The 22,671-nt window shown below is 38.1% G+C and overlaps 5 protein-coding genes across 5 annotated transcripts; 1 reads left to right on the forward strand and 4 right to left on the reverse strand.

The window, feature by feature from the left end:
* Positions 1 to 52: 52 nt before the first annotated feature.
* On the reverse strand, positions 53 to 3,548 carry MONOS_13020 (putative CCR4-NOT transcription complex subunit 3). Its single transcript, XM_067865695.1, has 5 exons — positions 3,511 to 3,548; positions 3,395 to 3,407; positions 3,104 to 3,323; positions 2,682 to 3,044; positions 53 to 2,584 (listed from the first exon to the last, which is right to left on the reverse strand). Exons 1-5 carry the CDS (start codon positions 3,533 to 3,535, stop codon positions 83 to 85), a joined length of 3,123 nt encoding a protein of 1,040 aa, XP_067731883.1. The 5' UTR covers positions 3,536 to 3,548; the 3' UTR covers positions 53 to 82.
* A 49-nt stretch (positions 3,549 to 3,597) lies between these two features.
* On the forward strand, positions 3,598 to 9,242 carry MONOS_13021 (uncharacterized protein). The gene is made up of 3 exons (XM_067865696.1): positions 3,598 to 3,647; positions 3,700 to 3,764; positions 3,852 to 9,242. Exons 1-3 carry the CDS (start codon positions 3,612 to 3,614, stop codon positions 8,503 to 8,505), a joined length of 4,755 nt encoding a protein of 1,584 aa, XP_067731884.1. The 5' UTR covers positions 3,598 to 3,611; the 3' UTR covers positions 8,506 to 9,242.
* Positions 9,243 to 9,311: 69 nt separating this feature from the next.
* Positions 9,312 to 11,898, reverse strand: MONOS_13022 (uncharacterized protein). The gene is made up of 4 exons (XM_067865697.1): positions 11,835 to 11,898; positions 10,801 to 11,734; positions 9,639 to 10,698; positions 9,312 to 9,531 (listed from the first exon to the last, which is right to left on the reverse strand). The coding sequence occupies exons 1-3, from the start codon at positions 11,835 to 11,837 to the stop codon at positions 9,740 to 9,742; spliced, it is 1,896 nt and encodes a 631-aa protein (XP_067731885.1). The 5' UTR covers positions 11,838 to 11,898; the 3' UTR covers positions 9,312 to 9,531; positions 9,639 to 9,739.
* Positions 11,899 to 16,485: 4,587 nt separating this feature from the next.
* Positions 16,486 to 16,927, reverse strand: MONOS_13023 (uncharacterized protein; the record flags this gene model as incomplete). Its single annotated transcript, XM_067865698.1, has 2 exons — positions 16,486 to 16,835; positions 16,903 to 16,927. 2 exons carry the CDS (start codon positions 16,925 to 16,927, stop codon positions 16,486 to 16,488), a joined length of 375 nt encoding a protein of 124 aa, XP_067731886.1.
* A 2,507-nt stretch (positions 16,928 to 19,434) lies between these two features.
* Positions 19,435 to 19,950, reverse strand: MONOS_17237 (uncharacterized protein; the record flags this gene model as incomplete). Its single annotated transcript, XM_067870137.1, has 1 exon — positions 19,435 to 19,950. The coding sequence occupies one exon, from the start codon at positions 19,948 to 19,950 to the stop codon at positions 19,435 to 19,437; it is 516 nt and encodes a 171-aa protein (XP_067731887.1).
* Between the last annotated feature and the right edge of the window lie 2,721 nt (positions 19,951 to 22,671).

Here is a 22,671-nt window from a genome sequence, read left to right on the forward strand (position 1 = left end):
GACCACTCACCGTCCAATAAAGAAAAAAAAAACACAACATATTAATTTAACAATATTTATATTTATTTATTTATTTTTATTTTTACATTAATTTATTATTATCTGCTGGTTCGTTTGCCTCTTCCAGCACAAAAGAAGGGTCATTAAAGTTCGGGTTCGGGCGCTCCTCGTCCAGCCACGGCGGCTGCTGTGACTCAGACAGGTCCGCAAAAATAGAGCGAGACTCCGGCAGGTTCTCCCACGACCGTGTTATCTCCTCAAACAGCGTCGACAGCGGCGGATAGGACACATCCTTCTCTGGATGGTGCGGGGGTATTATCATCTGAGGTGAGAATTCAATGAAGTTGCTTTTGGATTCAGGCTTTGTGCTGCTTGTGGAATGTTTGGTTTTAACGCTTGTCCGTGGGTGATACTTCATCACTTTGGCAAGATCGCCTTTCTGCTCTTCTCCCAGCTTTCCCGCTTCCTCTGCCAAAACTGTCTCACTCATCACTTCCTCCTCCACAGCACTTGCTTTTCCCATCTTCCCTGTCTTCCCTGCCTTTCCAGCCTTCCCCGCTTTCCCTGCCTTCTCTGCCTTCTCTGTTGACACATCAGAAACAGCAGAGCTAACAGAGCCATCAGCAGCATCTGTCTTGTCCCACGGGTGTGTCTCAGGCGAAGAAGGGTTCGGCAGCTCAGCTGGCTGGCTGTCGCTGTTGGCGCTGGCGTTGTTCTTGCAGAGCCTGCTGCGACACATCTGCGCCGCCATCAGCAGCGCCCGGATGAACGTGTCGTCGTCGAGATACACAAACAACGGAATAAGCGCTGCAAACGGATCGTCCTCTTCTCCGGATTCGCCTCCGTCTTCATCTGAATTGCTGTTTTTGGGCATGGACTGTGCCAACGACTGCTGCACCTCCTCTGCACTTGAGAGATGCATACTCAATGGATTGTGCCTTGCAGCTGTCAAAGGCGGATCAGGTGTTGTTGTGACTGGCGGTGCTTCGTTTGTTTCTTGTGTGTTGTCTTCTCTGCCTTCTTTTCTCTTTGCTTCTCGTTTGTGTGCCTGCTCTTCCCTGGAGCTTGTCAATGCCTGTGAAAGTGCTGTAATCGCAGGTGATTCTATTTTGGTGCAAACGGACGACGGGATCGCCTTTGGCATCAAGCGCATTGAAATCTCTTTCCCTGCTTCTTTACTGCTTTTTAAAGATTCTGCATTTTCTTTCGCTGAATTCCCTTTTTCTGCATTTGCCTGTATTCTTTTCGGCTGCATGTCAGAAATGTCTATTCTTGTTATTGCAGATGAGCCGCCTTTCATCGAACTCAGCAGCATCCCTTCTGTTCCAGACCCTTGAGGCACTTGTATCACCGGAAACAGCTCAGCCCCTGCGCTTGTCAAGGCAGAAGAGGCAGGGCTGTATTTGTGGAGAGACGAAGATGACGAGCCAGCCATGAAGCCAGACGAAGAGTAAGAGAGCAAATAGTTCTTCGACTTGTGCTTTTCTTCCTCTTTCCTGTTCAGAATCGCACTGAGCTCTTCAGACGTCCCTGCCAAGTGATGCAGCGGTGTCTGCAAAGAAGGCTGCCGCTGTCTCAAATGTGCCTGCGTGCCAGTGCTTTCTCTCTCACTCTGCCCATCTTCACTCTGCTGCTCCAAAAGGAGACTGCGAATGTCTGGCGATTTGGCTTTTAATTGTGAAGAGAACTGATCTGCCCTTCCACTCAGAGATGCATCTGAGCTTAGCAAATTTGGAGAGTAATGATTGCTTTGAGAATGCGACGATGCACTCAACGAAGAAGAATTCGAAGAATTTGAGGAATTCGAAGAAGTTGAATGACTCACTTGCTGAGAATACGAGCGTGACTGCAGCTGAGGTGATGTTCCATTGTAATGCGGGATGGGAAGAGGCCTGGCGGATGAAAGAGGCAAAATAGACTGTTCTTGTGAAGACTGTGACGACTGCGAAGGCGAAGAAGACACGCCAGATGAAAGCGCTGTGTCAAAAAGAGGGGAATTAGAAGCAATTGTGGCTGTGTTTGAAGAAGAGGCTGGTTGTGCTGCTGATGTTTTGTCTGATTCTGAACGGGTTGCATTCTGCTGTTGCTGTTGCTGCTGTGTTGATTGTGTTGATTGAGCAGCTGTTTGCTTCTTTGTTCCTTTTGTCTTCAAAGGCGGTGTCAGCGTTGTTGCTGTTGCCTGCTTCGGTGATGGAGATGATTTTGTCTGCTGCTGCTGTTGTTGTGAGTTTTCTTTGCCATTTTTCTTCGACTCATTTTGTTCTCCGCTTTTCTGTTTACCGGCAAAAGTCACAGCTTTCGAGGATATTTTCGGTGTTTGCGCATCTTTTTCCTTTTTGTGCTCTTCTTTCCGCTGCGATTCTTTCTTCGTTTTCTCAGGCTTCACTTCCTTTTCGGGCAAAACAGCAGAATCTGCTTCAGAGTCACTGGTTTCTTCACCTGCTTCTTCGCTTCCTTCGCTTTCTGTACCACCACCACCTCCTCCACCTCCTCCTTTCTCTATCACTTGTAGCACATCCGCAGGAATGGCTTCATCCAGATCAAGTTCGTCATAAATTCCTTCATCTTCTGAAAAATCATCCTCCTATAATTTTTAATTATTATTGATTGATTAATTCATGAAAGTCACAAAATCAATAAAAAGAAAATTGTTATTCTTAAAAACCAACAAGCGCCCAGACCATGTTCTCATCAACATAATGGTTAATCCCCTCCTCTAGTCTTTGTGCATCTTCAACCGATATTGTCTCGTTAGAGATCGCTTCACGCATCTTTTCTAACTGACTTATGTGATATTTATGCCTGCTTAACCTTTCCTTCAGTCTTCTGCATTCATCCCTTCGAGATTTCACAAAAGGTTTTTCAAGTTGACGCTTAATTTCATTATATTGTTCATCAAGTATGGTGATACTTCTTGTTATCCATTCGATTGTCTCATTCATTGCTTGTTCATGAGGATCGACTTTTTCTTTGGCATTCAGACCTTGATTAGAATAACCTTTTCTCTTTGAGTCCTTTTCCCAATTATTATATTGTTTCATGTCCTTTTGAAAAATTTTAAAGTAAATGCCAATTTACAAAAAAACAAGCAAAAAACGCAAACTGATTCAATCAAAGATTTGTATTCCTGCAATTGTTCTTTATCTTTGATTTCATCCATACCAATCCATGTTCTAAGTTGTTCTCGCATTCGCTGAAGTTTTTTTATCGAACGCTTCATCTCATTTTCAGATTTTTCTTTCTGACTTGGCTGCGATGCTGAACTAACTTTTTGGTAACATTTGCTAAATTCATTCCTTTCTTCTTGTATCCTTTTAAAAGTTCTTTTTTTCACAATGTAAATAAGGAATAATTAACGGTTGTATACATTTAAAATAATATATGAATTAAATACTGTTTGATTTCGGCTTATAATTGAAGTTATATAACAACAACAAAATATTCAATAAATAATAATATTGTTTATCATAATAATAAATTTGTTCCCAAAATTACTGTAAAATCTCATACTTAGAAGCTTTCTTAATTGTGCCATCAACCCTGAAAAATGTAAAATGGGAAATATATTCTGAATTATAAATTAATGGGATATCCCTTATTTCAGTGAGAAGATGTCGTTTTCGCTTCCTGATTGCACAATAGAAGCCGTATGAGTCAATTGCTTCATTGTTTCCATTTAATTTTCATTTATATGTATAGTATGTTCGAGATCAAAATACTGTTCTTGCTGTAATTAGCACAAACGAACAGCCACCAATTAGGAAGTTTGCTAATTTTTTATTTATCCAAATAATTTTTGACCACATTTTTTCACTAAATGCATGATTTTAAATGTATTGTTGTTTTCGTAGGCTTGTTGTCTTTGAGAATCATCCTGGTGAAACACCAATTATTTTGCAGACTTGCCCATTTCGAAGAGTATTTGACTTTGCACCCGTGACGATAAAAGGAACTGTTACTGGAGTACGTTTTGTATTGATCCAACCGAATGGAAAGCCAAGTGAGAAAGTGTTTCATTCATCAAACGAGGCTGAAGTTAAGTCATTTGCCAATGAAGCTAATAAATTATTTATGCAAGAAGCCACAACTTTTAAGCCCATAAGAATTGAAGGATCTGGTTCTGATTCTTTGGGGAAAGTTATTGAAGGCTCAGATTCTGCATTTTTGCCTCATGCTCCTCCCTCAAGAGCACCACCACCTGCACCTCCTTCCGCACAAATAGACCTGATGCCTGCCACAACAGTAGTCGACTTGGGGGCATCATCTTCTCCTTCTAATCAGCAAGCTTCATTTTTGACGCATCTCACCTCTCACCAGCCTCCACATCCTCTTCACACACATACACTTCACCCTCTTCGATTTTCTGCTATTACTTTTAATGTTGCTTCGTTTCAAAAGCAAATGTCTGTAAATAGAGTTGCACAGTTTATTACAAACAGTCACCAAACTTTATGGGGATGGGCTGCACCAAAAGATGCATCAACATCAAACAGCCAATCCAGTCCAAGTCAGAAACACAAGAAACAATTAATGCCCAATCCTCCTGACTTTGTTGTGATATCTCTCCAAGAAGTCGAAATGGGTGTTCGCGGCTTTTTGCAAACAGAGACCGAAAAGCGAAGCGAGTGGGCGATGCTTTTCCTGCGTGCGCTCAACCGTGCATATTTTGGGATTCATTCGAGCGAATATCGCGCGAGGCGCAGGAGTCGCATGAGCAAAGCCAAATTTAAGGGCAAAGCTCCTGCAAATCTGATCCAGCCAGCCCGTCCGCTTGCAAATCTCATCACTTCTCCTTTTGCCTCTCCAGTTTCTCCGGGCGGTGCGTGGAAAACGCCGCGCTCTCCAAAGTCGCTTATTCCCTCGCCTTTTTCTCCGAAATGCTCATCGACGCTTGTGGCAGAGGACGACAACGACATTTTGGAGGAAAGCGGAGACGAGCAATACAGCGATTTTGAAGGGGAAGGGGATGAAGGAGCAGAGGAGAAGAACCAGCTAATAAAGGAGTTTATGAGCAGGCACAAAAAGGCAACGAAGGCTGGGAAAGACACAAAAGAGGAAGAGGAGGAAGAAAGTGAGTATGAAGAGTATTCAGAATGGGAGGAATATTCAGAATGGGAAGAGGAAGAAGAGGAAATCGAAGAAGAGAAAGCAGAAGGAAAGGGAACTGAATCTAAAGCAGAAGATAGAGCTTCCTTGAAGAAAGAGCAAGAAGCAGCCAAAAAAGCAGCCGCAGCAGCGTCTTCGTTCTATTTGGGAGGAGACGAAGAGGAAGGAGAAGACGAAGACGACATCGACGACGATGCAGACATTATTGGCGATGAAGAATTTGAGGCTACGAAAGCGACGCTGGCTGACAAAGAGACAGAGAACTACACATACACAGACGACTTTTTAGTGGATGCAGTGCAGCAGCGGTATCATCTGGTAACGTCCAAACAGATGATGGGTGTGGTGATCCTGCTCTATGCCCTCACCTACCCGTCCACTCCCTTCCCTGCCTCAGTCAGCACACCCATCACCGCCACCACTCCTCTCCTGCCGTCGAAGTCTCTTCTTTCGATGCTTCACTCTCTGTCTTCTTCCTCTGTGGGGACAGGCTTCATGAGTGTGGGTGCAAACAAGGGTGGAGTGACTCTTTCTCTGTGTGTAGGGAGCAGCAGCATTGCGTTGACAGGGATGCATCTGGCAGCACATCAGAGGGACGTAGTGAGGAGAAACAAAGACTGGGCAGATGTGATGAAGAGAACTGTGCTGAATGCGAAGGGAGAGGCGATTGAAGAGGGAGACGAGGTGGACGCAGAAGAAGCGCTGGACAGCGAGGACGATGAGGAAGGAAGCAGAAAGTCTGGCAGAAGGAGGACGAGAACGAGAACGAGGAAGAGCACAGCAGGCTCAGTACAGAAACAGAGACAGAGCAATGCCTCTTCCACAGCTGACGATGCAGGCGAAGAGGAAGAAGAGGAGCAGAGCGAGCAAGACGAAGAAATAGCCGATATGCGCCGTGTTTTGAAGGAGGAGAAAGAGGAAGAGGCGAAGAAGAAGAGGGAAGAAGGGCGCGAAGTGACCAGCACCCCAACCAAAAAGAAGGCATTTCCTGTTCCTCCGCCACCAGTTCCACCTCAGCCACTGACAATCCCACCGCCTCTTTCGCCTTCTTATTCTGCATCACCCGAAACTCCTAACCGCTCCTCTCAGACACAACTGCCCAAAATGCAGTTTTCACCGATGTCTCCTTCATCTGACCCACAGCAACAGCAACAGCAGCTGAGGAAGTACCCCTCCTTCCACAGCCCGCCCACCACGCCGAAGTCAGCTTCATTCGAAGGCAGGCTCTTCCCTTCGTCCAGCACCCTTTCCCGCCTCCCACCAGCACAAAGGCATCTGCTGGCAGTGCAGCAGAGGAAGGCGCTTGTGCTCAGCTGGAAGCGGCGCGCCTCTTCGTTCTATTCTCCTCCTCCTCCCGTCCACCTCATCAGAAGCACAGCTGATCTGCCGCAGCTTCTTGACAGAGAGGACTTCCAGTCAGCACCTGTGGGCTTTTCTGTCACTGCGGCACATGCTGCGGGGGAGAAGAACGATACAAAGGCTGAGCAAAACACAGAGAGTGGCAAAAAAGGAGAGCAGAAGACAGAAAAGAACTCAACAGATTTGAAGGGAAAAGAGGATTCGAATGAGAGTACATCGACATCTGCTTCACAGAACTCACCATCATCTACCACAATACAAACATCTGAAGCTGAATCAGCAGGCGATTCAAGCAGCAATGGCAAGCTAACCCCCTGGCTGCCACCTCTTCTTTCCTATCGCAACCCGACCGACGACAAGTATCCTCTTCCTTATTACTCCCCCACCCTCTCCACCGCTGCCCCAACCCCTTTCTCCCTCCACGTGTGCTTGGGCGACTTGAACTATCGTGTCGATGCAGAAGAAGAGCGTGTACACAGTCTGCTCTACTCACTCGGCATTCCTCTCCCCCTCCCTCTACGCCATCTGCCTGACGTGCATTTAGCCACTCTGCCTGGATACGTCAAGAACAGCAGCACAGACGCTGAGTACAAGAATCTCATTGCAAATGCCCCGCTCACACTGAAAGGAAGCAACGGGTTGGTTCAGTCGCCGTTTGAGGCGCCGACAAAGGAGACGCCACATCCATCGTATTGGAACGAGGCTCAACGATCGGTCACTCTTCCAGTCATCAGCACAGCTGCTGCTTCTGCTTTCTCTCCGCCTTCGACTGTTGTTGAACAGAACTCAAATGCTAATGCTTCTTCTGCTTCTGCTTCTACTGCTTCTTCATCACAGACAAACGCTGCTCAACCTTTTTCTCAATCACCAGGCTCATCTTCATCTTCTACCTCATCCTCATCCTCCTCTCAGCACTTCCCTTCACCAGAGTCTCTCTCCTCCACCCCAATCACTTTCCTCCCTCATTCTGCTCTTCTTTCACCGAAGCATTCACCACAGCTTGCCAAGCTTCTCTGGCAGCACTGGACAGAAGACGAGGCAGGCCTCTCTTTCCTCCTCTCTACAAACACACAGTTCAGAAGCATCGTCCAATCCATCACAAAAATCATTGCAAATGCCTGCCAATCCAACGAAGTCACCAAACCCTTCCACGTTTCACCTTCCGTCGATCCACTTCCTCTCTCTCCCTTCTGCCCTTCTGTGCTCTCCCCAGCTGTCCTGTCTCTTTTGCTCTGTTCTGACCAGCTGCGAAGGCAGATGGCACAGCAGCAGGTGTTCCATGGCTTCAGCGAGTGTCCCATTTTATTCCAGCCGACGTATCGTCTTGTCTGCGGCACGCTCAGATACTTCTTCGATTCCAAGCGGAAGAAGATCCGTGTGCCGTCGTGGACTGACAGGGTGCTGTGGAAAGAGGGGAGACTGAGACGATTCTGCCCTGAACTGACAGAAGAGCAGCAGGACGCTGCGGAGATGAAGCAGAACGAGCAGAAGAAGGAAGAAGAGGAGAAGCAGACGGAAGAGGAGATCAAGAGAGAGAAAGCAATGGATGGAGATTTGGAAGAGTACGAGGTGGTGAAGAAGGCACACGCTGCCTCTGGAAATAGAACTGCTTTGCTGAATGAAGAAAACAGCAGCAATAATAAGAATGATTCAGGTGATGCTGCCGACAGCAAACTGGAGCCATATCCATTCAGCAGAGCACCATCTGTGGAATCTCTTGCTGCTGCTTTCGAAAATCCCGAAGGGAATGCTTCTTCTTCTTCTTCTTCTTCTTCCTCTTCCTCTTCCTCTCCTTCATCTTCTTCATCACCACTCCAGACGGCTCAACCAATTCTGCTTCCCCCCACAGAAACATCTCCTGTTTCGCCTTCCTTGTTCTACCCTCACACGTACACAGCTCTTTCTTCTCTCCTCATCTCTGACCATCTTCCTGTTGGGCTTTCCTTTACCTTTTTTGCGTGGCTTCCAGATGCGAAGAAGACAGAAGAGTACAAAAGAAAGCTTATGCAGCGCCGTGTAATCACCACAAATCAGTTGTAATTGTTCAGCTGTCAAATGTGTTCAGACAAATTATTATTATTATTATTATTGTTGTTGTTGTTGCTTTCTTTTTCTTTTCTTTTTTGATTAATTTGTTAAAAATTCTCTCTTTTCTTTTCTTTTCTTTCACTTTTAATTTGAATTAAAATTTTATTTTTTTCTATGTGATTTGATATTTAGTTTTTATCTTGTATTTTTTTAGGCTTGTTTGGCCGTTGTATGTTTTGTGAATATTTTATAGCACCTTATTTGAATTAAAGGCGATCAGCAATTCTGATTTTTATGTTTATTTGGAGCGTCAAAGGAAAAAAAAGATTGAATTTGACTTTGTTTTTGACTTTCTGTGGAAATGGAAATAAATTTTCATACAAAAGACGACTGCTATTATTGCATTGAGTATTTTTGCATTTGCACAAAAAATCGAAGGCTCTTTCAAACGTTGTGAATATTTGCTTCTTTTTTGACTTGTTCTCAATATGTTATCAGAGATTCATACTTTTTTTTTTTTATTTTTTGTCATTTGAATGTTTAAACAATGTGTTTGTATCTCATTTCTTATTGAGCATCTCTTTAGTTTTTATTGAATTGATAAAAGCAAATCAGCAATATCATTTTTTCCACAATTGAGAAAAAACATCATTTATAAAACGTTTTATTAGAAGTCGTTATTTTGCTGATAGTTCATTATTTTGTATCAAATTTTGAGTTAACCTTAAATAAAACATGAAAAATAAAAATCATTCCAGATCTTTCCAGGCTTCTTGTTCATAAAACTCGTTTAATTATTCAAACATGCAACAAACAGTTCCCTTCGAAAAGATATGTACAAAAAAATGTATTGAAATGTTTCACCTTCAAGCAATAACGAGATCAACGAAAAAGCAAAAAGTTTTCAAATCAGCTTTATTTTGCTCTTCCACAAGAAGTTGCAATCACTTTAGATATGCAATACATCAATAAAGATTTTCAAATGCACATCACAAAGCATCAAATTATTCTGCATTGAACATACAACCAATTAAACACCTGAGTAAATAAAAAAAGGTTAAACGAACATAAAAGAAAATGCATGAAACAAAAAATAATATAAATGAAAACAAATTTAATCAAAAACAAAAAATCAATAAGCAAACCAGCGAAATGATGAGGTGTACAATTCATGCAACCAGCTTTTTGATATGGAAGAATAAAATCTATTGCTCATCTTCAAACAAAACAGCAGAAATAACTGATTTCATTTTATTATCTTGTAAAGTCTTTTCAGAAATGAGAGATCGACAATTTGTTGAAGAGATTCTTTAAAAGCACTTTCTTCAACTTCAACCTCTTTCAATTTTGTGTTTGTTTTTGAGCTTTCCATTTGAATTAAAGACGAAAGAGACAAAAGACAACTCCACATTCGAAGAAGAACAACCTTAAAGTTTCTGCAATCAAATGCCAATGACTTTCGTGATGGAGCACTCTCTATTAATTTTTGTATCCTTTCCATCCAACGAATGAGTAGCTGAGCAACTTTCTTTGGCGAATCTCTTTCGCAATTGCTGATTTCAACTTCAGAAGTATTGCAACGCGGCAAAGAAATATCAACTGTTAAATCTGATATTACCGAAGACTCATATAATTCTATAAAATTGGTCGCAATTCGCTCAAACAGCCAAGCTGCAGATATTGTTAGAATCATAAGTATTTCATAAACATCTTTTTGAGTTTCAGATGAAATTGCATCTGAAAGAACTTCAAATAAAGTCGTAAGCAATATATCTCCAACAACAAATACAGAAAAATTCACTTTCTTTTGCTCTTCAAGCACACGCACAATTTCGTACATGAGATCTCTGAACTCAGCAGAAACTTGATTTGCTTCTGTATTCATTATATGAACGCAAAACTGTTTAAATAAAGCAACCCACGCTCCGTTTGATTGCTTTGCTGTCTGCTTGGAATTCTCTTCTTCTTCTTCTTTTTCATTGCCTCTGCTTTCTTCATCTTTATGAGTCTGTTTCGCGTCTTCACATGCTGAAAGATGCTCCTTCAAAGCAACACACGAAGGGTCATTCTCATCGGGCAAATGTGTTTCATTGCACTCAGTCAAAAGAAAACATCTCTGGATCGCAAGAACAACTTGTGAAATGAGTTGGCGATGGAAACTACAAATGCAAATGGGAGAAGAACTTTCCCGTGAAGCACACCGTTCTGATTTTATTATCCAGTTGCATTCGTTTAATAATCGCATTTCCCGAAAATATGAAGAGATTGAAAATGATGATGAAAATCGAAAATAATTAGAAATCACACCAATTGGACTATGAACACATGAAGGCGAAGGAGAGCCCTTCAATTCAAGGAATGATGGAGACGGAGAAGGAGTTAAAGGAAACAACGGATTTAGAAGTGAAGCAGGATGCAACAATTGAGTAGGTAAAGGATCGGAAATAGAAGGTGCTTCGCTATCGATTTGAGGTCCCTCGGAATCTTTACTTAACGTTGAATTTGCTGTCAAAGAAGGCTCTAATGAAATCGTTTCAGATGAAGATGAATTTTCTTCTATCTGATTTAGCTCTTCGTTGCTGTCTTGTGGTTGATTTGAAGTTTCTTCTTCCATTGTTGTTGTCAATTCATTATCATCAAAAGAAATAGAAACAACTTTTGAAATCTTCTTTTTTTTTGAATGCCCATGCTTTTTACCTCGTTCTTCAGTGGACATTGAAGTCTCTTTAAACTCTCTTTTAACTTTATTTCCTTTGAGCATTGAATCGAGTATGTTGTCAACTTCATCGAAAGAAATCAAATCATCTTGATTTTCCTCTTGCATTTCATTTTCCTGTGCTCGAATATTATTTTTTTCATTTATTAATCCACGCTCTGAATTATCTGGTTCCTGTGGTAAACTTGGGAGCGTCATAAAAGGTGCAACCTCTTTCTCAAAAAAAAAGAGATCTTTATCCAAATGTTGTTCTCGTTGCCCTAAGCATTGCACATTGGTATTTGAATTAACATACATGGGTAATTCGCTCTGAAAACATTGCGTTGTAATTGGTCCAGACTTACAAGTGGATATTGATTTCGAAACTGTGGAAATATTTGTCGATAAAGAATTACACACCTTGCCTTGCTTCAACGTTTCTGGATATGGCCTTAATGTAGAAGCTATCAACTGTGCAGTCTCATTCAGTGTCAAATTTTTATTTCCCAACTTTGACCAAGCATCAGAATCATCCGCAGAAGATGTCTGGGTTGTGGTAAATAACCACGAATTAGTTTTATCAAAAAATATATTCCCAGCCACACAATTAGAATTAGTGCGCTTAAAAGAGGGAAAAGAAATAAACCATTTTTTATCCTTTGTTGCAGATGAAAAAAAACTATCTGCTCGAGGAAATGGTAATTGCTGTTTACTGCAGCTCATGGAGAAAGTAATAATACTCCGATAATGAGCTGTAAATAAAAAATTCTCAAGAAAATATGTTGATCTCTTGCATATTTTATAATAATCAATCAATCTCTTATTTGTTTTTTGGTAAAGATAATAATCTTTAAGGAATCCTTCTGCATACAAATTTACCTAAATATGAGTTAAAGCGGACAAGCCAGGAAGAACTTTTTATTTGAATTTTTATTTATCAAAAAGATAAATTTTTTTTTTCTTTTTTCTGCGTTTTCAATAATTATTTAAAGTTTTTTATTCCCAGGAGTCCAAATCGAACATAACGAATTTTTTTCTCTGGAAACTCTTGATTTGTCGTGCGAGTCAAGAAAAATAAATTTATAGAAAATTAGCAACAATTTCAATAAAAATCAATATTTTGCACAATACCATTATTAAGTGATCTTAACATTTGCATGTTATGCATGTCTTTTTTTCACATAATACCCTGTTGAATATCTATAACATTGTGAAAGGCATTTTTTAGTGCTTCAAAAAAAAAAATGATCAGAAACTCCATAACAACAAACAGACAAAAGTTTGTCATTGTTGTTCTCCAAAGAGCTTGTCAATAATGTCAAAACAAAGAAGGGTGGTGTGAAAATGCAATTCTTTCATTGTAATTTGACATTTTTCCTTTTTTTCCTTTTTTCTTTTTTCCAATTGAATGGTTATCAACATTAATGAAAAATCGCGAATGCTTTCTGTCAGTAATGTATATTAAAAAAATACAGGATATAATCTCCACCGAAAAAAAGACAAGTTAACAACTGTTGTTGCATTCGAACTTGATTATTATGAAAATATCATTATTAATTTTGAAGAATGCTTTATTGAACTGGAAGATTGCATCAACGATGCACAGAAACAGAAAATCGAATAAATGAAGGGAATTTTGGATTATATGAATGGAAAAGAATATTATTCAGTTTTCACAGTTGAATTGTTCAACAAAATAGACAAAATGATTAAAGATCAGAAATTGTCATTGGAAAACACTATTTTGCTGATAAAGCAAGTTGAATATTGCAATGCGCTGGAAAGAATTTGGATGAACAACTTTTGTATATCTTCATTGTGCAATACATTCAAGATGATTATTGAAGAAGAAAAGAATAAAAAAGAAAAGGATGAAAAGCTGGTTACTGATCTTTGTGAATGTCGTCTTTTGATTGACTTTTTTATTCCAACAGAAACTTTACTAATTTGTTTGCCTTGCCTTTTGAAAGCTGCATTGAAGAAAGAAGAAAACGAGGAAGCTCAAAAAGAAGTGGAAATGGCTTTGCTAACTTTGGACAGAATAAGAAACGTTTTTGTTTGAGCGTTTCTGCAAATTTCTTGAAGTCTTTTTATTCAAATTAATTTTCCATGAAGCCAATTGAAATAGGATTACATTTGAAGGGGATGATAGAAATCATCCAATATCACCAGAAGTATCGCAACCTCACCAGAATTGCCTATCAAACAGCTGTTCGGTATTTGGCCTTCATGCTTATGTATGATAAAAGCTTGGAAAGCATAATTGTGAAAGAATTACACTTTTTGAGTGAAGCCAAAAGAGAATTGGAAGATCTGTCAAAAAGCGTGGATTGGAAGAGAAAAGAAGAGGAGAGGGAAAAGAAAGGAAGTGAAAAGAAAGAAGAGCACGCTTTTATGAGATGGCTAGAAACTTTGGATGCTTGCTGCAGATTGATCCAAATGCAGAATGAAGAATATACCAGACTGACAACATTCATCGTGGATCTGTGCCTAGCAGCCAAGGGCAATTGCAAAGAAATATATGATAAACGCCTTGATTTTTTGGTTGTGTCATCTTGCAAAAAGCAGAAACTGCTGATAACTTGTTGCATGAAGAGGCTGTTGATTTCTTTTTGGAGGAAATACATCAATCAACAATTAAAAATGCAGTTATGTATCGAAGTGCGAGTATTTTTTATTGCCTTTCGAGAATATTGAGTAGAAAAAAGGAAAAGAAAAAGGGTTTGAAGATATTTTTTTTCGATTTCCCAGAGCTGGATGAATGGAAAGGCGAAAGAAGAAAGCGAAAATATTCAACAGAAAATGACGATTTATCGACAGCTGCGTGAAAAGATGGAAGAAGAAGGATATGAAGATATTTCCTTCAGCTTCTTCATATCAACATTGGGTATTGCATTTTATCAGGAATCATTAAAAGACCCCAATGATTATGTTATTCATCATTAAGCATTAAAAAATTGAGAGCAAATGATTTTTCCATCTGATTCAAGGCATTCATCATCGATTTCTTTTTCTTTTTCTTTTTCTTCTTCATTGTCAAATTAATCATTTTTATCACTCATTTACACCCACTTCAACATTTCATTTGTTTGTTGATGGTGATGTTGATTTTTCATTCATCATCCACACCACGTGAAACTTATCTTTTTCTTTGAGAGAAAGAATTTATCCAACCATTTAAAATTTTTCTCGAAAAGTCGGACAACACACATGGAAGACACCATATCAACATTTTCTCATGTCATCTCCTTCTCCCTTCTTTGTTCCACCATTATCAAAGGAAGTTTGAGAATTTCAATTGGAATCTCTTCTTTTTCTTCTTTGTTTAGATGAAACCATATGTTTTCCAAGTTCTTGAAAAGAATTGTGTTCTTCTATTATAGCTGGAATACTGGAGAATAGAGGGGAAAATACTAAAGTTGACATACCCTTGAAAACAAAAACAAATTGCGTCGATATAATGGATTCGTTTCCTTCATCTTCTCCATCCATATTCAGTGATCCAAAAGAAAGTTTGAAACTTAAATGAATGTACTGATTCTGTATTGGTGTCAAAAAAGCGGCTTTTGAAGACTCGATTTTTGGAGTGTTTCTAGAGCCATTTTCAAAGGATGCGTAATTGAATAATATTTCGATGGATGGGGAAAAGAAAAAAAAGGAAGATCTTGAATGGATGAAGCTTGAAGGAGAGAAACAAAGAAAACAGAATTTCAAGGAATAACACTTGAAAAATGATGCAATCTGAACTATGGTATAAGTGAAGCAGCGAAAGAGAAAATACATGAGCAACAGAAGAGCCAGAAAGAGGGGAAAGCAGAGTGAATGCGCTCTGATTGCCTTCTCGCAGTTGGAGCTGAACGAATGGAATATCATGTTTGGAGAGGAGATGAGCGAGTCAACATCGTGAACTTCACCAACAATGAAAGGCAGACGAAAGGAGAAGAAAAAAAGCCAAAGAAAGAAATATCTAAAGAGTGTGAGAAAAGGAGATATTTTGAAAGAGAATCAACAAAAGTTAAAGAAGACTGTGTTTGAAGTATCTTAACCAGATTTTTCTTTTTCTTTTTCTTTTTCTTTTTCTTTTTCTTTTTTTCTTTTTTTTTCTTTTTTTTTTTTTCTTTTCTTTTTTTCTTTTCTTTTCTATTCTTCTTCTTCTTCTTCTTCTTTTTTTTTTTTTTTGCTTTTCGCATTTTGAAAAAATGGAAAACAAAGACTTTTGCACATGTCTTGAAAGGATGTTTGCTGACACGATGAGGGATGAAAAAAGAAAAACATAATTTTCAAAAGACAAATCACATAATATTCCATTTGCTTAAACAGTTACAAAATAATCTGCAAAGTTTACAGATAAACGAGCAAACGCATATTTAACGCTCATAAAATATAATATTTCATGAAAGCCAATGACGATATCCTCATATCCTTCTTCTTCCATCTTTTCATGCACTTTTCTTTTCATCTCTTTTCGTTTCCCCTCGTCGCATCCATTTTCTGTCTCGTTCATCAGTTTTGCACAAATATCTTTGAAAAATGATAAGCATTGTGTTATTTTTAGGTAATAAATATCCAACTGGACTGTCTCTTCTAAAACGATGTCAACCAATCCGCTTTTCTGCAAGTCATCTATTTTTGTTGAATTGTTGTCAGCTGCAAATAAAAACAACTTCATGCGCATGCTGCTGATTTCTCCATCATTCTCCTTTACTGATCGAAATGTTTCCCCAATGCTGTTCAAAAGCTCAAAAAAGTCTTCATTCCCAAATTTGCATGAGAAAAAACAAAAGTCCAATATTTTCAACCATCTCAACAAAACAAGCTCTTCTTTCGCTTCTTTTCCTCTTCTTTTCTCTTTTCTCTCTCTCTTCCAATCAATGCAGCCTATCAGCTCTTCCAATTCTCTTCTTGCCTCTCTGACAAAATGAAGCTCATTCATTACTATTTGTTCCAAACTTATATCTCTGTAAAGTCTGCCTGTTAAAAATTGAAAAGCAGATTGATACGCAAGTCGTGTCAGGTTGTGATGCTCCTGATGATATTGAATAATTATTTTGATTTCATTCAAATACAATCCTTGTTCTGTTTCCTTTTTTAAAACGAGAGAAAAATTCAAAACCATCAGCAAATATATAAAATGAACGAATAAATCACATATTCCAATATTCAATACTGCTCAATGCAAGCAAAGCTATCTCCACTTCTTTTTGAACTTCTTCGTTTTCTTCTTTCTTCAATGCAGCTTTCAAAAGGCAAGGAATGCAAATTGAAAGTAATTTCCCTGAAGTAAATATGTAGCCCATCTAAAGATAGCACTCGCAAAGGTCAATAAAAAGCCTCTCATTCTTTTCTTCTTTTTTCTTTTCTTCTTTGATGATCATCTTCACTAATTTTGTTTGCAAGATAGAATTATCAAAAGAAGCGATTGTTATTCTTTTTAACACTTTGCAGAATCCCAAATGCTTCAGCAACAAAATTGTATTTTCCATCGAAAGTTTCTTTTCTTCGATCATTTTACTTATTGAATCGAACGTTTTTGCAACGAAAACAAAATCTATCTCTTCATCACTCGTTCCATCAATTATTTCATTCAATTCAATGATTTTCTGTTTCTGCTCAATTTCAGTGCAATTCTCCAACTCAGAAGACAATCCTATTTTAAAACAAATATATCAAATAATGTGTTTCTCTCTTTTTAGCAACAAAATACAAGAACAAACGGCAAAAACTTTCAGTCAACGACATCTTTCGAATAAGAAATATCATGAACATCAAGTGTTAATTTCATTTGAAAAATTGTTTGATGTATTTATTAATTGAGTAACATAAGAAATATATTTTGGCAAGCGGTAAATATGGAAAACCTGTGGAGATGTGTTCAGCATTTTCTCCAAATGTTTGAACATGCTTTCGTTATGGGATGATTATTGTTGAAAAAACAATTTCACAATTCCGAAATGGATATTGAACACTTGACGATTTTAGTCATGAACTCAAACTTCTTTGAAATGATTTGCATATTTAATGAAAAGAATTGGATAAGAAAAAATTTATATTCAAAGTTATATTATTAATTTCGAAGAGAAAAAGGAAACATATGAAACAAAATGCAAATATTTGCAAATAACATCCAATAATATATATAATTATTTTGGATGATAAAAAAAACGAAATGTTTTCAAAAGAGGAAACTGAAAGAAGAAAGCGATTTGGAACAAAATTTTTTGCTTTATAAATTTCGTTCCACGCAAAATTTTCTTTTATTTTTCTTATTTTTTTTTATTTTTTTCTTTGTGTCTATTTTTCTTGCATGAGAATGTTAGATTAACAATGATAAGATGACAGAAAAAGTTTGGAACAAATCTTTATTTTTTTCATAAACGCAAAAATAATGCCCCATTTGATTTGAAGAATTTTGTGAATCAAAAGGGAAATATTGGGTGAAAATTTTTGAAAAATCACTTTTTTTTAGTCTGATCTGTCCCACAATAAATCATGTTTTTGATTTAAATCACCATAATCATTATTCAAAAATTTTGTTATTCCTTTTGTGTGTTATTCTACATTATTTTCATGAATATCTACAGACAGTGACTTCCTTGATTTCATTTATCATACAATGAACAACGAAAAATTTGTCAAAAAAAGCTAAATCATTCGAACAAATTAACCTTGGTTTTTCTTCTTTCACATCTCTATCAAAAGAATTGCTGTTTTGATTTCACTGCACAATGTGAAAACCAACAAAATTCCTTTTTATTTTAAACAAAATTGATTTCAATATGCTTTATCGAAACAATAAGCTTCACATTTTTTATTTCCAATAATTTTTCTTATCTTCATTCAGAAGAGTGCAATATTATCTGCAATAGAACTTTATTGCAAATGACTAGAAAATATTGGATGTATTTCTGATAACAAAAGAAATTTCTTTTTAAAAGAATGAAACTTGGATTAAAAAAGGTGTTGGAAAAATACAGTTATTTAAAGTTAACAATAATAAGTTAATAAGAAAGAAAATCTTGAAATTATCTTTGTAATGATATTATTTCGGATAATGTTGTTGCTTCCACACAAGATCCGACTTTTTTATAAAAACAATCAGCTTTTTATCATCATTATGAAACACATGTGCTTTACATAAAATGCACCTCGTCGAATTTTTCTCCTTCATCTACTTCTTCTCAACTTTAATCATCTCCAACAACACGTCGTTCCACTTGCGTTGAACATACACGTCTGTAAGAGGAGCAAATGATGAGCTGCCTTATGAGCATCTGCGTAGAGACGGTGCGAATGATACAGTCTGACCAGCACTCCAAACAAGATAAAAAAGAAGATAGTGAAGAGTCAGATATTTTATCAATGGTGAGGATGTGACTCATAGGGTTCCAATGTCTATGAGAATTACCGAAAAAAAGATCGAAAATATTTCGGGGAAAGCAATAAATTCTTTAGAGATTGTATAAGCCGCTAGCAGAGCAAGAGGAGAAGTGTTTGGAAGTGGAGCAAAAACTTCATTTGATTGGACATTATCAAACAAAGTCAATGATTTCGCATTCTTCTTCCAGCACTCGGATGCGGTGATAAGAATCGGATGATTAATAGGTACGCAAAATTCTGTGGATCTTTGACTTGCAGAGAACATTGATATTTCACCTGTGCTTCATTCTCAATCGAAAGACTCACAGAATTTTATAACAGATCCATCATATCCCTTTATATCATTCTTTACCTTCTTCTCTTCTTCTTCTTCTTTCATTTTGACCTCCTTCATACACACTGTTAGAACGCATTCAGAACTCAGCTCTCCAGCTCAATGTCTTCTCTCTCAGCAGAAGAAGCAGTTGTTGTCGAAGAAGAATGAGATGTTGAAGCCATAAGCGTAATGTGCTCATTGAATGATCTACGGTGGCGGTGGTAAAGATCTCAAGAGAATGAAAGGAGGAGAAGCAGATGATGAATAGTAATTTGCAGTGAGAAAGAGGATGCAGATCAATATTTGTATTTTCAGTTAAAAAAAATCAGCAGATGAATCAAAAGGCGCAACAAAATTGAGGGCAGGGTGTTTCTGCATCAGATCCATCACCATTGAATTCTGAGATGTGAAGTCAGACGCCAACTTTGAGAAAGACAGCTCATCTCTTCTCCCATGCATGCAGCTCTGACAAAAGGTTCTTATCCATTTCTCCTTCTGAAACAACAGAGGTGATCCTTTCCCTGCTTCTTTCCTTCTCTTTCTGTGTGTTTCTTCAGCTTCCTCTTCGATGTTCCGCCTGGCTAAGCTTTAGCCCGCTCTTCAGTGCACTCATCAGATCCAACCGAGCCGTCGATCTCCTCGCTTCGACTGCTGCATACACAGGCACTTTTCGCATCTTCCACACAAATTGCCCGTTTTCCTCGCTTTTGATACGCTCATAACGGCAAGGCACATCCAGTTCATCGCTCAAATATTCTATGTGGGAATTTGCTAAATCATTCAGCTCGCTGTCCGATTTCAGCTCTCTTGTCAAAATTGGCGTTTGGCTTTCTTTCGCCTCTTGTGGCACATCGCTTGCCATTTTGTTCTCTTTCTGGTTGATCTGTGTGCCTGTCCCAAGGTGTGATTGTAATATTTCCTGGATGCTGCTAAACAGATTCTTGTCTTTTTCCTCTATCTTCTTCGCCATTTTCTCCATTTTCCTGCGCTCTCGCTCTTCTTTCTTCTTCCGCCTCCTCTCTTTCTCTTCTTTCTCATCCCTCTTTTTCTGTATTTCCTGCAGTTTCATCAGCCGAAGCAGTTTTTATCTCTGTTTGTGTCTCATCTTTCTTCTCCTGTCTTCATAACTGAAGATGGAGCTATATGAAAAACTTCATTTTCTTCATTTTTCTTCGTTTCCTTCAAAGAATTTCTTCTCATCAATGATAAACTCTCGTTTTCTTCTGTTTTTAATTTATTTTCATTTTGATCATCATTATTCTTTACATCATTTTCAGGCTTCAACTCCTTCCTCATCTTAATCATTTCTCTTGTCCTTTTTCCCTCTCTTCTCTTATTCCTTGCTTCTTTCTTTCTTTCTCCTTTCCTCTTCTCCAGATTCTCCGAATACCGCTCCACCATCCGAAACTCTGCATACAGCTGCAGCGCCTCAAACACATCTGGTGGGAGAACAAAATATTGTCTTTTCCTTCTTCTTCCGAACTGCTGCCTCATCCTCCTCATCTGCTGCTCTTCCCCTGTCAGGAATTTGTTGTGAAACAATCCACGTAACGAGATGGAGGAAAAAGAAGAAGAAGGACGTGAAGCACCAGAAGCAGCAGCCATTTGTGCACAGCGGTTGAGATAGCTCCGGTGGAGTAGACAGTGCGTTGTTCTTATGCGGCTCATCATGGCAATCTCAGAACGATGGGGTGGGGTGGAAAGAGAGATTGGTCACTACAAGAGAAAAGTAGGAAAAAGATGAGGAATAGGATGAAGATGATGAAGTCATGAATGATTGAAATGAATGTGTTGAAGGAGAAGAAAGGTAGAAGGTTCGATGTGCTTTTGGAGAGATGGAGAAAAGAAGAGAAGAGAAAGGGATGAGAACGGACATTTGCCTTCAGTTGAAGCATAACTGCATTTATACTCGGTTTGGCAAACAGAGCCTTAAGATGAGTTTGTAGCGATTGGAGCATTTTTACCGAGAAAGATGTTTTGTCTGTTGATCAGTGAGATGCAAAATGCATAACTGCTTTTCTTCAACCACTGGGAAAAAATGATTGGGATATTATTTGCTTTGCATATAGCGTTTCAAGGCTATCTGGATTCGCAGTGGACGAATGCATAAGATCTTTATGTGGCTCTGCTTGAAGAAAATTTGGATTTTCAATAAATTCCGTGTCTTTTGTAGGGGAAGAGACCTCTTAATTGTCTTCCGAAAATTCTTCCTTTCACGACAACTTATCTCTTTCGCTTCGAACGCAAGCCCATTTCACATGTTCTTTCATTGCGACTGCAGTTCATCATATTTTCGATAGTTTGTTCCAATGAATAAAATGACTCTTCGTTCATTGTCCACTTTTCCAGGCTCCTGTGTATGTGTATGTTCTTCTTTCTCTTCCTTGGAGCAGAATTCTGGAGATTCTTCTGACAATCTCAATAAATGCAACTTAAAAATAAATAAGAGAAAGAAAATAAAAAAAAAACCTTTGTGATGAATTGCTTTTTGAATATAATAAAAACATCAAAACTGCTGAAAAAGCTATTATCTGATTTTCGTGTGTTATCTGCAACGTTCCATTATTACTATTTTTTGTGCTAACGCAAACTCTGATTTTGAAGAGCGTCTATTTCCATGAGTAACATTCAACAATCGCATGTCTATTTTTTCCTGTTCCAGTGACCTTAAATTATCATGAGAGACGGTTGTTCAAATGCATCCATTGATGATTAGATGAAGGAGTTCCATTTTTTGACTTCGAATGACTGAATGCCTTTGACAAGAAAAAAGAATTTTTTGTAGTTTTGCGGAAAATGAAATTCAAGGCATAGTAATTAATTGGTTAGCTTTTGCTCTTTTCTGATTATTAAAAATTGTCTGATGAGAAAACTGTAAGATTCATAAAGTGTGATCTCTCAGCACTGCATTGGCCAGACCATATGAAGAAAAAACAAGACAGGAACGACGACTGTTCTTTATGAGAAATATACTCAAGATTTCATGGCATGCTGTTCCGTTTTGAAAATAAAAAAGGAAAATCGAATCTTGACAAGAAACGCAAAGATCTGTTGCGACATTTAAGTTTCCAGCTGTCCGCATTAATGACAGAGAACAGCAGATAATTACCATTCGATTAAATTCCACTTCAGAATTGTGCAACACGGAAAAAATGCAAAAATCTCTGAAAATATTCTTGGATTCCATAATTTAACTCCTGATAAAATGATTTGATTGGATATGTTATAATTAAAGCGATTTGTTTGATATTGCTCAAATTCAAGACATCAAAAGCTTGGAGATATAAAGACATTGTGTTGATACGAATTCAAGCACTTTCATCCTTCTTATCCAAAGGAAATTTTCAGTAACGTATTTCGCTTCAATTATCTTATTTTGTTGAGCGTTCTTTTAGTGAAGAAAACGTATTCAAGTGGTTAAAACAAATTCATTTTGATCCAAATATGTTTTTAAATCAAAAAATTTTTTAAAGACATATTCTGATAAAAAAGTCAATTTGTGATTAATTATAAAGAGTTTGAATAAATTTTCATTTAAAATATAGAATTTCTTTAACTGTAATGGGTGATGTTTTTTGATCTGTGGTGATTTTTCAAAAATTTTCTCCCATATGATCGAAACTTTTTCAGAGAAAGCTTGTGTGACAAATGGTATTGAAAATGATGAAGACAAGAAAAGAAAAGAACAAAAAGAAAATGGAGATTTTATGTGATATTGATGGAAACTGGAATTTTGAAGGAAAGTCTGTTTGAATTAACAAAAACAATTACAGGAGTGAAAAAAAAGGAA

The sequence above is a fragment of the Monocercomonoides exilis genome (assembly GCF_001643675.1).
Source record: "Monocercomonoides exilis strain PA203 chromosome Unknown scaffold10-1930038, whole genome shotgun sequence".
Lineage (NCBI taxonomy): Eukaryota > Preaxostyla > Oxymonadida > Polymastigidae > Monocercomonoides > Monocercomonoides exilis.